Genomic DNA, 14,550 nt, shown 5'->3' with positions numbered 1-14,550 from the left:
AACTATGGACGAGCCTTCAAAGAATATGTTTTCCCTTCTAATTTTTTTTGTCTAAAGTAACACAGAGTGAATAGTTTAAATTCAAATATGATATATAGAGACAAAAAATGTCATTACTAGAGTTTGTTCAAAAAAAAAGTATAGCACATATTAATTTCTCACTGAAAAGGATGTAATTTTCAAAATATAAAGAATGACAATGTAATTTAAATATTTTTAAGAGTAAGAGGTTATAATTTACTCAAAGTAAGAGGTTAATAATTGGTTATTATATATTGAATAAAGAGTAAAAGAGAAAGACTAATGTTTCTAGTGATTCCATAATAATAATAATAAATTAAAGAAAATGTATCTTTATATTTTTATGCCTATCCAATATTTGTCTCAAATTTTTTTAATTATAAAAGCATCTTTTAATAGCAATGTTATTAAACCCGGCCTAGATATTGATTCGGTCGAGATACTGGGTCACTGGTTCAACCAGTAGGTCACTGATTCAACCGCATGACCCGGTAAGTATATGTACATTTATAATTTATACTAAAAACTATAAATATACTCAAATACCTGTAAAAAAATGATATAAATTTTAAATATTTTAATATGAAAAATAGTAAATTACACATCATTGTCCAACAAAAGACCAATCAAACTTATAATACTTGTGATACTGGTGCTTCAAGTTCATTAAACGACATCTGTAACTATAAATTAAATCCAAATTCGATGCATATTACATAATCAAGATAACAATTAATGTTATGGGTACATAACCTATGTAACTCAATAAGCAACAGATCACTCAAATATTTAAAAAAAAACAAACAATTTGTGTGTGAGAATAAAAAAAGAAAGGTATTCATTAATGAGAACAAATGAGTTCTTACTTTTTTTTTTTTTATAAATCAGGCCGGGTAATCGATTGAACCGACCTAGTCGCTTCGATTCTATTATATGGCCGGTCCAATTTGAAAATCAGATCAATTATATGACCGGTTTATCGATTTCCGAATCGACCCGTCCGGGTCGATCGGTTCGATTTTTATAACATTGTTTAATAGTATAAGTATAATCTCTTTCAAAATATATGGGTCCATTTCAAGGTAAAAAAATGGAGTGACATATATGTATATTTGCATTGTTGATTGAAAAAGAAAAGCAAGAAAACCTACATGGCCATCGTTTGTGACTATATTTTCTGACATTATTCATTTGATAATTCTCACATGGGACTAATTTTAAGGATTTGTATAAAATAAATAATTATTTATTTGTTTATCTTAAAAAGAAATGAACCCTTAGCAAGTGGCATTACCGCATTAGGCCAAGAAGAAGGGCCTTTGCAACTAATCATGTTTGCATTATCATATCATGCATTTTACCACAAATTTCATGCCACTTGTCACAAAGAATAATTATTATTGTTAATATCAAATTAACCGTTTTTGTTGGGATACCATGTACGATAATAGAAGAAGTATAAGTAGCTACAGGTCCTAATTAAATTTTTTTTTTTTTAAAAAAAAAAAAAAAAAAAAACTTCAGCCATAGTGGCCGAAACTCTCAAATTCCACATCTTTGTCTCGTGGTCGTGAACCGCACTCGGATGCTCGTACATTTTCGAGTGGAAACATAATAGTACATTGAAATTGACCATAACCATAACAATAAAAGAAAGTAAATATAACATAAAATACTATGAAAAGTCCAAAGCCCTGTTATACCGACTCATCTCTCTGTGTTTCGACTCAGTACGTCTCTTGATTGATGGGAGAGAAAAGCATGGAAGAAACTCTACTAGCGAAAGAGATTGTGACTGAACAACAGAGAGTTACATGGGATGTTTTCGGTCTAGAAATGAGGAGGATTTGCCACATAGCAGGGCCTATGGTGGCTGTGATTTCATCTCAGTATTTGTTGCAAGTTGTCTCAATCATGATAGTTGGTCATCTCGGTGAGCTCTATCTCTCTGGCGCTGCCTTAGCCATCTCCATTACTACGGTCACAGGTTTCAGTTTTCTTGTAAGCTACTACTCACCACTCTATCAGATCTACAACTTTTTTTCTGTATCAGTATTCTCTTTCATATAAACTCACATGTGATTATTCCCTTATTTGATGGCCTATTTGTATTGCTACTTTCTTTCTTTCGCCCGGGTATTCCAACTGTCAAAACTGTCCCCACTAAGAAACCCTTCCAACTAATTAATCATGTAGTGATCAACGTTGGAAAATATTTAATATGATCAAGACCCATCTAGATTCAGTGCTTCAAGCGAATGAAAATTAAGTATTTTCTAACTTGTTTGTATAGAGGAGAGAGAAATTTTGTTTTTCTCTCCAAGTGGCAACACCTCAGTGGAAGGACAAACGCTCTCCCAATTGAGAGATGATATAATAGTATTTCAATGATTCTACATTTATTGCATTCTGACTTATGTTCTTTTTTAAGCACGGTGTTGAGATATTAAGGATGTGCATGATAACCATTTTGTTTCTTGACACTGTTTCAAAGAAACAATTTTTTTCTATTTATGTGCCTTGGAACATTTTCTGAGAAAAAAAATGTATTTGATAATATGTTTTATTTTTATTCTAAGAATGAGAATTGCGTTTGATAACACAACAAATAATACAATAAAAAATAATTTCTATTAAGCATAATTTTTTTTTATATCATAACTTTCCTTTCCATACGATGTGATGGTGGTGGCGATGGCGACGTGGTGGTGGCGGCGGCAGTGGTGCTAGTGGTGGCGGCGGCGGCAGTGGTGCTAGTAATGGTGGTGGTGGTAGTGACTGCGGCGACGATGGTGATAATGGTGGCGATGATGGTGGTTGCGACGACGATGGTGGTGGTGGTGGTGTGGCTGTGGTGGTGGTGATGGCAGTGGCTGCGACGATGGTAATGGTGGTTGGTGACTGTAACATCCCCGTCTCGAGCCGGTTCAATTAACATACATATGATATAAACAGATACAGCGGAAGACTTATCTTACGGAAATACGGGCTAACTTTTTCTTTTTCTTCTTAGCTTCATATAAAGCATAACCAAAAATCGGACAGAGTAACCTCTGTAAATCGGACAACTGGGGATTTTTCAATCCCACTCCCAAGAGTTCCTGATAGACAGTTTCAATAATATCCATATTCAGAAGTACCAGTCATGCAATATAATCAGATACCCATCCATGGGCGCATGCAGAATTTGGCTCCGTGCCACTAATCTAACAGCATGCAGTCCAATACAGAAACATAACTGAATACTACATATCCATATCAACATGCCTGAATACAAAAGGTACATGCATCAACTGAATGACATGTACAAGACATATACATGCCATATACAAAATACAGGATCTAACATAATGATCCATCACTACGGAAATACGAAATACATAGGTACACTCCAAAAAGATTAGTAGCCTACAGCTACTCAAAATACTGATCCGTCAAACGTCTCAGCCCCGTGTCGTGTCCCTGCCTAACAAAGGCTCACCGGAAGTCTGTGCACCTGAAAATGTTTCCCCAACGAGGGGTAAGATTTCAAATCTCAGTAAGCTCCAGGTTTATAGAGAATTCTCCATACCCCTAGCTCACTCCTGCATGAAAGTCAGATACAGAGTATACCAGTACAACATATAACAGATATCATAACAGAACAGAACATATAACCATATCATAACAGAGGTATGCGTTGTAATTCCCAAGGGATGACCCCAAGCGGAATTCAACGCACGTGTTCCCAAGGGATGACCCTAAGCGGAACCAGAGTATCTCAGAGGTGTACATAGTCAATCTCAGGAAAGTCCTAAGAAGACATCAGTGTACCAGAAGTCAATACAGAATTTATATCAGAACCAGTCATATCATATCATGTCATATCAGATCATTTCATATCATATCATATCATTTCATATCATATCATCAAATAACTCTATATGAATGCACCTATACAGAGTATCAATACAATCATAGAGTCCAACCATAGTCCACTAACTATGGTGGATCACTCAAGTAGGAAAAGACTCCTTAAACACAGAGCTTACCTCTTGAAGCTTTACCAATACGCTTACTTGTGGAACAAGTTACTTTTATCGCTTCAAGAGATTTCCGATCATTCTCAATCCCTAGGCACACCTAGAGAATAATTTACAATGCATCAATAAAATGGTACTATGCCATGATTATTTCATAAGCATACATTTTATCGCTTATTTTCCTTTCTTTATATTTTTGCCAATTCTATGCCAATACACAAGTCTAGACCTCTATATACCCGTTGACGTTCTTTAATTTAATCAAGCATTTCCTTAAGAATTTTCCACATAAATCACGCTATTTTCTTTAAAGTCGCGGGCATACCCTTAGGGACTCAAGGTATTTTTCAACCATTTTTCCTGTCATTTCACTTCTTAACTCATCCATGGGTACATTAAAATGCAACACATTTTATTAGAATAAAATGTAACCAATATATATATACCCCTAAACATCCTATAGTTCGAAACATAGAGCAAGTATTTGTAGGATTTTTTTCCAACTTTGGCATTTCCACCAATTCATCCATTTACACTACATTCCAACATATTTTACCTCTTCAAACATACAATAAAAATTTGCATGATAACTCTTATTACCCTATCAAAGGCCGACATAAGGAGGGAAAACATATGATTTTTCTCTACTTTTTAACATGCATCAAAATGCTCATTTTCATTACTTACATCCAAGGTACCAAGGATTCATCAACAAATCAATTTTTAACTCATAATACTCTCCCATCAAAACATATCTATCAATTTATAACTTAAATAATCAAGACAACATCATGAGAATAGAGGTTTGTTACCTCCAACAACTACCCCAAAGCCTAGAAGTCCTTTACCAAAAGGATCTCCACCAAAAACTTTATTTTTGCCCTCTTGATGAATAGTGCACGAATTTGGAGGAGAGGATAACTCTTCACACACTCAACAAAACCTCAAATTGATGGTTGGAATGGGTTCATTGGGTGGTTTACAAGCAATTTCATGTGATGGGTCTTTGAATTTGGAGTAGAAATGATGGAGAATCAAGGAGGAGAAATTCAAAACCCTACCCCCCTTCTCCAATGGTGCAGCTCGGGTTTGAGAGGGTGAGAGGAGAGAGAAACTGATTTGGGATAATGAGACTAAGTCACTTATAAGGCTAGCACATGTGGCCTTTTTTTAACAGATATTTTTCTATCGCGTATTTTACTTAAAATGACCCGGAACTTAACTTAAAGCTACAGACTTATTTTTTATTTTTTTGTCCACATTTACATTCATTTTTTATTTCCCAAGAAACAATATTCATAATTCACAGTACCGTTTCTGCACCGTTTTTGACGAAAAGCACTGTGAACCACTAACTGTACTTTATTTATTTTTGAAACTTTACACTTATAAACTTATCCTTTTCTTGGGCCTAGTTTGACTTGTATGGCATATATTGGACTTTCTTACTCTTATTCCATCATTTATTTATTTTCTGGACTCTACCGGTTGCTCAACAGCAGTACAAAATACCCGGTAGAAACACTATTCACGAGATTTTCACGGAAAGTGCCAGACTATACAATTTTTCATTCTGAACTCATATTTGTCGTCGGAATTGTCAGATTATGTCTCTCAAATCATTTTGCTTATTTAAGCTCTACCGGTTAATTCACAAGATTGCGAATTCTCCGACAGAACGCACTGTTCATAACATAGTCATGATTACAGTCAAAATACTCGGAATCACTCACTAAACCTAATTATGGCATTTAAATCCTTAAATTAAATCTCTAATTAAGATTTACCATTTTGGGTCATTATAGTGACAGTGGCGAAAGTGGTGGTGGTGGTGGTAGTGGCGATGGTGGTGGTGGTGACAACAATGGCTGCAATGATGGTGGTGGCGGTTGGTGGCGTGGCAGTGACGGTGGTGGTGGTGTTGGTGATGGCATGGTGGCGATGGTGACGACAGTGGCAACGACAATGGTGGTGGTGGTGGCGTCATGGTGGTGGTGGTGATGGTAGTGGCTGTGACGATGGTAATGATGGTTGGTGACAGTGGCGAAAGTGGTGGTAATGGCGATGGTGGTGGTGGTAGTGACAGCAGTGGCTGCGATGATGATGGTGGCGGTTGGTGACAGTGGTGGTGGTGGTGATGACAATGGCATGGTGGTGGTGATGATGGTGACAACATCGTCGTGGTGGTGGCATCGTCGTGGTGGTGGTGGTTGGTGACGATGGCGATGACGTGGTGGTGGTGATGGTGATGGCAGTGGCTGCGACGATGGTAGTAGTGGTTGGTGACGGTGGTGGAAGTGGTGGCATCGTCGTGGTGGTGATGATGGTGGTAATTGCGATGGTAATGGTGGTGGTGGTGACAACAGTGGCTACGAAGATGGTGGTGGTGGTTGGTGATGGTAGTTGTGGTGGCAGTGGTGGTAGTGGTGGTGGTGATGACAGTGGCATAATGGTGGTGATGGTGGCGATAGCATCGTCGTGGCGGTGGCGGTGATGGTGGTGGTGGTAGTCGTGAGTCGTGACGACGACATTGATGGTGCAATGATAGCCACGACGATGGTGGCAGTGGTCGTGTTGGGATGATGGTAGTGATGATGATGATGATAGTAGTGGAGAGTGATTGAGAGAAATAAGTGTTTCTCATTTTGTGCCCGAAAATAAAAAAGCAGAAATTTTTTAATTTTTTTTTCTGTTCCCCAGCACAAAAATTAAATCGATTCATCTCGAGAACAAAAAAATAAACTGATTTTACCAAACGAGTTTTCTATCCATTTATGTTCCCTGGAACAGAAATTAAAAAAGAATTGATTCCGGAAAGGTTGCCACACCCTAAGTATGATAGAATTTGAATAGTAATAGATTAAGTGAAAATCATATAAATGAGAGGGACCGTAAACCCAATCTCTTAAGTTGTGTTTGAGAGTTTGGAGGGGAAGAATAAAAAGGGGATCCAAAGGAGAGGTAGGGAGAGAAAATGTGAAAAAGTGAAGGATATATTATCTTACCCTTGTTTGAGAGTTAAATATATGATAAGAAAGAAAAATTAAGAGTTAATGAGATGTTTTTACAATTTTCGTTTTCTTAAAAAAATAATATAATTATTATATTTTATAAATTAAATTAAATTTAAAATTTCTAAAATATTATTTATGTAATTTTTAAATTTAAAAAATGATTCTCCCTACAAAAAATAATTTTCTCTCCTAAAAATTAATTTTTTTTCTCTCTAAAATTGTCTATTTTACATTATAATTAAATTAAAAGAAATAAAAGAATTAATAAATCACATATATAAAAGTAAACAATTTATCTCAAAATAATGCAATTGAAAACAAAAAATAAATAGTTTCACCAAATAAATTCAAATAATTTTAAGAAAGACAGAAAATAAAAAAATTTGAGAAAGAGAGTAAATATTTTTCCTCTCGTACCCCCCAAATTGGGGAAACTCTGATTTTAAGGGTAAGAAGAGTATTTGAGGATTTTACAAAAATTCTTTATTCTTTTCTCTTATTTTTTAAAACTCACATGCAAAAGGAAGACATAAGCAAAACCTTCCCTTTCATTTCTCTCTTAATATTAACTCTTAAACATTAGCTTAAGATTTTGAATTATAACATGACGTCAAATTCACCTGATATGATTGGTCTAACTTAATCCTTTAATGACGATTTCCTTGCCAACAGCCTCCGTTTGGGCCTCCCTGCCAAAAATGAAAATTGACATTACGCTGGAAGTACTACACATGATGGGCGACTGTAGTAGCCCAGGAAAATTGACATTAGTTTTGTATTGCATTCTAGTCATCTTAATTTAATGAATTTTCATATTAGAAAGATAAGGAATAGTCTATTAATTATGTAAAAATTACTCAACATTCGATGCATATATTAATTTTAAATTCACTCCTGCAGTATCTTTTCTTTTTCCTTATAAACCAGACACTTGCACCCAATTTCACCAACCGCACCCCAAAAACAAAAATAAAACTAACAACAAAGCTCTATCTGATATCTTTCCGGATAGATCATAAAATCTCAACTTATAGAGTGATTTCTCTGAAATTCCTACCATACTACCTGATACTGGCTTACTTTTCTGGTCTAAGTAGAGCTATTATTTTAGATTTTTTAGGTCCCAAATTCACTGATACTAGGAGATATCAAGAAAAAAGCATGTGTTTATACTAATTATTTGACATTCTTTATCAACTATTTCTAACTTGTTAGCTTTCTCAAAATCATCATTATTTTCTCCTCTTAATAACTTGGTGCATTGGTGATTTGTACATGATAACAGATGGGATTGGCTAGTGGACTTGAAACTATTTGTGGACAGGCTTATGGAGCTCAGCAATATCAAAAAATTGGAATGCAAACATACACCGCTATATTCTCTCTCATTTTGGTTTGTCTTCCCTTGTCTTTACTCTGGATCAACATGGAAAAGATATTAGTTTTTGTTGGCCAGGACCCTCTAATTGCACATGAAGCAGGGAAATTCACAATTTGGCTTCTTCCAGCACTTTTTGCATATGCAATTCTGCAGCCGTTAGTTCGATATTTCCAAATACAAAGTTTGCTTTTTCCCATGCTTATAAGTTCCTGTGTCACTCTTTGTATCCATGTACCTCTTTGTTGGGCCTTAGTATTCAATACGGGACTGAATAATGTTGGTGGAGCCTTAGCAATTAGCATTTCAATCTGGTCAAATGTGATTTTTCTTGGATTATACATGAGATACTCTCATGCATGTGCAAAAACCCGTGCACCAATTTCTGTAGAGCTGTTCCATGGAATTGGGGAGTTCTTTCATTTTGCTATCCCTTCTGCAGCATTGACTTGGTGAATCTTCTTGTTCAACTGAAATTGTATATATTATTTAATCAAATTATAAAAGTTTCCTTTTCCCAAAAAATTACTACAATGTATTATATTGTTTTTCCAAAAAGTTTCTATAATGTAATTTTTTTCATGTTGATGACTGTAGCCTTCAATGGTGGTCATTTGAGCTGCTTATCTTGCTGTCTGGGCTGTTACCAAATCCACAACTTGAAACTTCAGTTCTATCCGTATGGTATGTTAGTTACATTTTTTTTTTCTTCTTCTCCTACGTACGAGACTTTTCATGTCCCTCTTAAACTGCCACTCATGGTCTGCAATTTCATCCTGCTTCAAATCTTCTCCTATATTGTGAATTAATGTGATTGCACTAATTCTTTTGTCATTTTTCTGCAGTCTCAATACCGTTTCAACTCTCTTTACAGTACCCTATGGAATTGGTGTTTCAGCAAGGTAATATCATAATAAACACAATCATTCTACTTATTTTACTTGTCAACATATATTGCTACATTTGAGTATATATCTAAACTAATTATCCTTTCTCCTCTCTGACTATAGCACAAGGGTTTCAAATGAATTAGGAGCTGGGAATCCACATGGTGCCCGTGTTGCTGTGTTGGCTGCGATGTCCCTTGCAGCCATTGAGACAAGTATAGTAAGTGGAACCCTCTTTGCCTGCCGCAATGTTTATGGTTATATTTTCAGCAATGACAAGGAAGTTGTTGATTATGTCACTGTCATGGCTCCTCTGGTTTGTCTGTCTGTTATACTGGACAGCATACAAGGTGTTCTCAATGGTAAACCTCCCTTTTGTCTATCCCTAAGTAAATTTTATATAGAAGACAAGATTTCTCTTAATTTGTTTTGCTTTGATTTGGTTCAGGGATTGGTAGAGGATGTGGATGGCAACACATAGGGGTATATATCAATCTAGGGGCCTTCTACCTCTCTGGGATTCCAGTTGCAGCCTCATTGGCATTTTGGATAAAACTGGGAGGAAAAGGTCTTTGGATTGGGATGCAAAGTGGTGCTTTTGTTCAATGTGTTCTGCTTTCAATCGTAACAAGTTGCATCAATTGGGAACAGCAGGTATATGCCCTCTAACCTTTGATTTGGCTACCATTTTGAATTCGCTTAATAAAAGTATAAAACCAAATGTCCTTGTTGAGGTCTTTAGGCATTAATTCTAACATGTTATGCGTTTTGTTTAAGTTGTGTGGTCTAACCAATGCAGGCAATCATGGCAAACAAGAGATTATTTGATAGTCAATTTTCAGCAGATAATAGATTGGTATCTGAATCCCATGTTTAAGGGGAAATCTTCTAATAATGGAGACAATTCTTCATGAGTGAGAAGTAGTAGCTTATTCCCTTTATTGGAGGTTTAATGACTTCTTTTTTTTAGTGGTTAGGTATATGAACTTATACGTTGGTTTATGTGAACTGTTTGTAATGCAAATTATCATTTAACTGATTGTGTGTGTGAACTGATATTTAGTGAGGATATTATCAAGTATTTAGTGCTTTGTACAATATTTTTAGATTTAAGTAAAATTTTAATAATAGTAATTAAAAGGAAAAAATATTTAAGAGAAAAATGACGAAAATCAATGGATAGGTTTGGTATCAAAGGATCTTGCCTATATATGTATATATATGTATGTGTGTGTAGGAAAAATTATTTCTGCAGCCGTTGCACATACAGGAGGATAAAATATGCATGCGGATCGTGGTTTTTTTTTTTAAAAATAAAATAAAAAAAGCAATGGGGCCCACTTTGTTGTCTCAGCTGCAAACAACAACTCTCTACAGCCGGTGCAAAAAAAATAACCCTGAATATATATATATATATATATATATATATATATATATATATATATATATATATATATATATAGGGGCAGGATATTCTTAAATCGATGTAAGAGTTAGAAGTCTTACACTCAATCTTGATCATTGATCCACTTGTATCAAATTGCTCACATTACTGAAAAATTAGAGCCTTTAGATATAAGTGGAATCAATGGACAAGATTGAGAGTGTAACTTACACCAGTGTAAAATAATCCTGATCATATATATATATATATATATATATATAGGGCAGGTTCCTTTTACACCGGTGTAAGACTAACAAGTCTTACACCACATCTTAACCGTTGATGGACAAAAATTATCTGTTGGTATTTGTAGTATAATTAATTCATATGACTTCCTAAATTATAACCGTTGAATGCACGAAAATCAACGGTTGAGATAGTCTTACACCGTCACCTTGTAAAATGATCATGATCATATATATATATATATATATATATATATATATATATGGCAAAATAATTTCTGCAGATGCTGCACCTACAGCTAGCCAGGATCTGCGTGCGGATCCTTGGTTTTTTTTTTTTTTTTTAAAAACGTCGTGGGGCCCACTTTTCTACGGCGGCTGCAGAAATGATAAGCCCTATATATATATATATGATCTCGATCATTTTACACACCAGTGTAAGTTACACTCTCAATCTTGACCATTGATCTCATTGGTATATAAGGGTTCTAATTTTTTAGTAATGTGAGCCATTGGATACAAGTGTATAAGAATATCTTGTGTGTGTGTATATATATATATATATATATATATATATATATATATATATATATATATATATACGTAATTCATAGGATTTTATAATACCTTTAAAATTAATTTTCAATTGTCTAAAAATTAATATTTAGTTATTCATGTAAAAAAAATCTAAATCTATTTCATCTAAATATAATTTTTATGAAATTATAATAGCTCCATTATAAAATATTTACTAAAACAAATACTTTAATTTATTAACATAAAATATGTATAAGAAAGTAAGAAAAAACGACACGACACTACCATTTTTGCACCATATATATGCACGTCACAATTTACATATTAATAATTGGTTATTATATATTATAAAGAGTAAAAGAGAAAGACTAATGTTAATTTAGTGATTCCATAATAATAATAATAATAAATTAAAGAAAATATATCTTTATATTTTTATGCCTATCCAATATTTGTCTGAATTTTTTTTATTTTTAAAAGCATCTTTTAATAGCAATGTTATTAAACTCGGTCTGGTTATTGATTTTGTCGAAGTACTGGATCACTGGTTCAATCGCATGACCTGGTAAGTATACGTAAATTTATAATTTATATTAAAAAACTATAAATATACTCAAATACCTGTAAAAAAGTGATACCAATTTCAAATATTTTAATATGAAAAATAATAAATTATACATCATTGTCCAACAAAAGATCAATAAAAAATATAATACTTGGGATACTAGTGCTTCAGGTTTAGTAAACGACATTTCTAACTATAAATCAAATTAAAATTCGCTACATATTGCATAACCAAGATAATAATTAATGTTATGGGTACATAAACTATGTAACTCAATAAGCAACAGATTACTCAAATATTTCAAAAGAAAACAAATCATTTGTGTGTGAGAATAAAAAAAGAAAGATATCAATTGATGAGAATAAACTAGTTTTTTTTATAAATCAGGCTGGGTAACCGGTTAAATCGATCGGGTTACCGGTTTTTACAAAAATCGGCCGAGCCACACCGTTTCTATTACATGGCCAGTCCAATATGAAAATCGAATCAGTTATATGATCGGTTCACCAATTTTCGCATCGGTTCGATTTTTATAACTTTGTTTAATAGTATAACTATAGTCTCTTTCAAAATATAGGGGTCCATTTCAAGGTTAAAAAAATGGAGTGACATATATGTATATTTGCATGATTGAAAGAGAAAAGCAAGAAAACCTAATGGCCATTGTTTGTGACTATATTTTCTGACATTATTCATTTGATAATTCTCAGATGGGACTAATTTTAAGGATTTGTATAAAATAAATAATTATTTATTTGTTTATCTTAAAAAGAAACGAACCCTTAGCAATTGGCATTAGGCCAAGAAGAAGGGTGATGCACTTAAGTCACCATAAATTATTATAATTGCAGACGTTTTAGTTTTAAAGCCTTTTATGGATTTTAATAATTGCAGACGTTTCAGTTTGCATGACTTTATGTTTTGTTTACGGATATTTCCGTTTTGTATCAGTTTTTAAGACCATTGATGGTCCTTTGTTGTCAGTTACTTTTTGTATTGCCTTTAAAAGGCTGGTTAGAAGGATGTGAGGGAAGACTTTTTGATTATTGAAGAATGATAATATAGCAGAAAACTTCTGCATTTTCCCGAAAGCCTACTTTCCATATAATTTTGCTCTGATACCAAATGATGCAAAATTATATGGAAAGTAGGCTTTCAGGAAAATGCAGAAGTTTTCTGCTATATTATCATTCTTCAATAATCAAAAAGTCTTCCCTCACATCCTTCTAACCAGCCTTTTAAAGGCAATACAAAAAGTAACTGACAACAAAGGACCATCAATGGTCTTAAAACTGATACAAAACGGAAATAACCATAAACAAAACATAAAGTCATGCAAACTGAAACGTCTGCAATTATTAAAATCCATAAAGGGCTTTAAAACTGAAACGTCTGCAATTATAATAATTTATGGTGACTTAAGTGCATCATCCTCTCCCACTAGGAAAAGATTCGCCCTCGAATCTGCAACGTCTTCAGGTGGTAATCCAGGCGACAACTCTTCTGGTACAATATCAGCAAATTTCCTAATTAAGATTAGGACTTGGAAATGCAATTTTTTGACATGCTTGGTATATTCATTTGTAGTTTGGATCAATGATCGCATCTGTGATCCGTCATAGGAAAACTTTGTCTGATGTACCAGCAAGTCCCATTGCCCTTGACGATCTCCATTGAGCATAAGGTTGTTATGTTCGTTGTCCCCAAATTCATAATACTGCTTGCAAACTAAAGACTTAGACTTCTTGGATGAAGGATCATTCTGCATGATATCTTTGGGTAGAACTTCATCTTTGTCAGAGATATTAGAATTTCTAATAATTGACTTCCCATCGGAATCACTACAAGAGATTTCTTTCACCTCTGGATTCTCGTCGTCTTGCTCCCAATCATACTTATCATAGATAGGGAACTTGTCATAAATTGGAGCATCCATAACAGGATTCTCATCATCTTGCTCTTCATCATATTCATCGTAGATTGGGACCTTCTGGTCTTCTGTCAAGTCTATGATGTCAAAGACCTTTTCGACGGTGTGTGACCCGTCGATAAACTCATCTGGATGAGTAGTGCCTTCGAATTCTGGGATCTCAATCTTCACCTCAATATTAGCAAAAAAGGATTGATTTACAGGTTGACTTCGTCCTCGTCGCTCCTGGTTTCGGTTCCATAATCTCCTTTCCTCCTCATGAGATGATCTTTCAGATTCTCATCCTTCATCTGACTCGTGCAACTGTGCCTCTGCAAGCAGTTGTTCGAGTTCTTGGATCCGTCTGTCCTTTTCCTCAATTTCAGCATCTCTCGCATCAGTATAATAATCACCATCGGTAGGTTGACCGCGTATGCCGCAACGACCTCTTCGTCCACGACCACGACCATGACCTCCGCGATTTTCCTGCTCAGCCATCTTTAAGGCAACCTGAGCTCTGATACCAAATGATGCAAAATTATATGGAAAATAGGCTTTCATGAAAATGCAGAAGTTTTCTGCTATATT

At 34.5% G+C, this 14,550-nt stretch overlaps 1 protein-coding gene across 1 annotated transcript; it reads left to right on the top strand.

Annotated features, from left to right (window-relative positions):
- The first annotated feature begins 1,694 nt into the window (after nt 1–1,694).
- Nucleotides 1,695–10,384, top strand: LOC133296450 (protein DETOXIFICATION 12-like). The gene is made up of 7 exons (XM_061495439.1): nt 1,695–2,022; nt 8,343–8,887; nt 9,033–9,119; nt 9,281–9,337; nt 9,446–9,684; nt 9,771–9,976; nt 10,122–10,384. The coding sequence occupies exons 1-7, from the start codon at nt 1,768–1,770 to the stop codon at nt 10,197–10,199; spliced, it is 1,467 nt and encodes a 488-aa protein (XP_061351423.1). The 5' UTR covers nt 1,695–1,767; the 3' UTR covers nt 10,200–10,384.
- Nucleotides 10,385–14,550: the final 4,166 nt, after the last annotated feature.

This window comes from Gastrolobium bilobum, unplaced genomic scaffold (assembly GCF_033153095.1).
Source record: "Gastrolobium bilobum isolate Gb01-03AN ecotype WA unplaced genomic scaffold, APGP_CSIRO_Gbil_v1 utg20910, whole genome shotgun sequence".
In the NCBI taxonomy this organism is placed as follows: Eukaryota; Viridiplantae; Streptophyta; class Magnoliopsida; order Fabales; family Fabaceae; genus Gastrolobium; species Gastrolobium bilobum.
This window is presented reverse-complemented; position numbering and strand designations above follow the sequence as displayed.